This window comes from Stegastes partitus, unplaced genomic scaffold, assembly GCF_000690725.1.
Source record: "Stegastes partitus isolate 25-593 unplaced genomic scaffold, Stegastes_partitus-1.0.2 Scaffold573, whole genome shotgun sequence".
NCBI lineage: Eukaryota > Metazoa > Chordata > Actinopteri > Pomacentridae > Stegastes > Stegastes partitus.
In genome coordinates this window covers 261,334-262,423 of record NW_007578304.1, presented here as the reverse complement: position 1 = coordinate 262,423, position 1,090 = coordinate 261,334, and the positions used below count along the sequence as shown (strand labels likewise).

Sequence of the window (1,090 nt, the reverse complement as noted above, 5' to 3'; positions counted from 1 at the left end):
TGAACACATGATGAACACGTGGTGAACACGTGGTGAACATGTGATGGACACGTGGTGAAGAGTTCAGTCAGAACAGCTTCAGGAAGCAAACGGACTTGATTCAGACGTTCTGACAGAACCAGACCAGGAGACACTCACAGACACTAAAGCAGAAGCTTCAGCATCCCGTCATGGAGACTCAGCCGGCTGACCTGAGTCACGCCTAAATGTTCACATCATGTGCATCAGGTCCAGAACCGCTGATGTCACGCCTAAATGTTCACATCATGTGCATCAGGTCCAGAACCGCTGACGTCACCTCGAGTCTGCCAGAAGCTGAAAAGTGTCGTCATGGCGACTTTGATGTCTAACTTTAATTAAACATATTAACGAAGACGTCCTGTTTACGCTACATGAAGACATTTTGAACAGGAAGTGATGCAGAACCAAAGCGTCACCGGGTCAGCAGAACCAACCTGCAGGTCGTGGCTGAGGAACGTCTCCGTCCTTTACTGAGTCCTTCACAGCAGGAGATCGATCAGACCAATCAGATCGATCAGACCGATCAGACCAATCAGATCGATCAGACCGATCAGACCGATCAGATCGATCAGACCAATCAGATCGATCAGACCGATCAGATCGATCAGGAGCCGATAATCACAGAGCAGCTGTTCAGAGAAGCTCACTGTGGAGTCAGAGAACCACCGACAGCTGGACAGGCTGTGGTTTGTTCATATGACCTCCTCCTGGAACTCCAGGCGGACTGAGCCGGGTCACATTGGGTCACGTTGGGTCACGTTGGGTCACTGGACCAGAGTCTCCGTCACAGAGCAGAAGAGCTGCAGACGTCAGCAGGGAGCTGCTCGATCAGGAAGTAAAACCTAACAGGCTGTCTGGTAGCAGGTCTGACCTCTGATCCAGGGAACACGTCACATAAACGTTCTCTGGATGTTGTTATGAGATTATCTGTGATTTAACTCAACAGGAGAATCAGTAAAGCAGCAGTAAACAGTCCAGAGAGGAGGCTTCACTGAAGTTCACGTCTGCAGTCTGAAGGATCAACGTCCTGTTGACAGGAAGCAGCAGCCTGAGGTGAGGACACCAGCGC

The 1,090-nt window shown here is 50.5% G+C and overlaps 1 protein-coding gene across 1 annotated transcript in view; it reads left to right on the top strand.

The window, feature by feature from the left end:
• The window catches only part of LOC103362424 (uncharacterized), a 9,496-nt gene that overhangs the window by 7,159 nt on the left and 1,247 nt on the right, over nucleotides 1–1,090 (top strand). The window contains exon 4 of the mRNA XM_008288775.1: nucleotides 510–707. Within this exon, the coding sequence (XP_008286997.1) occupies nucleotides 510–707 (198 nt within the window). The remainder of the gene's footprint in view (nucleotides 1–509; nucleotides 708–1,090) is intronic.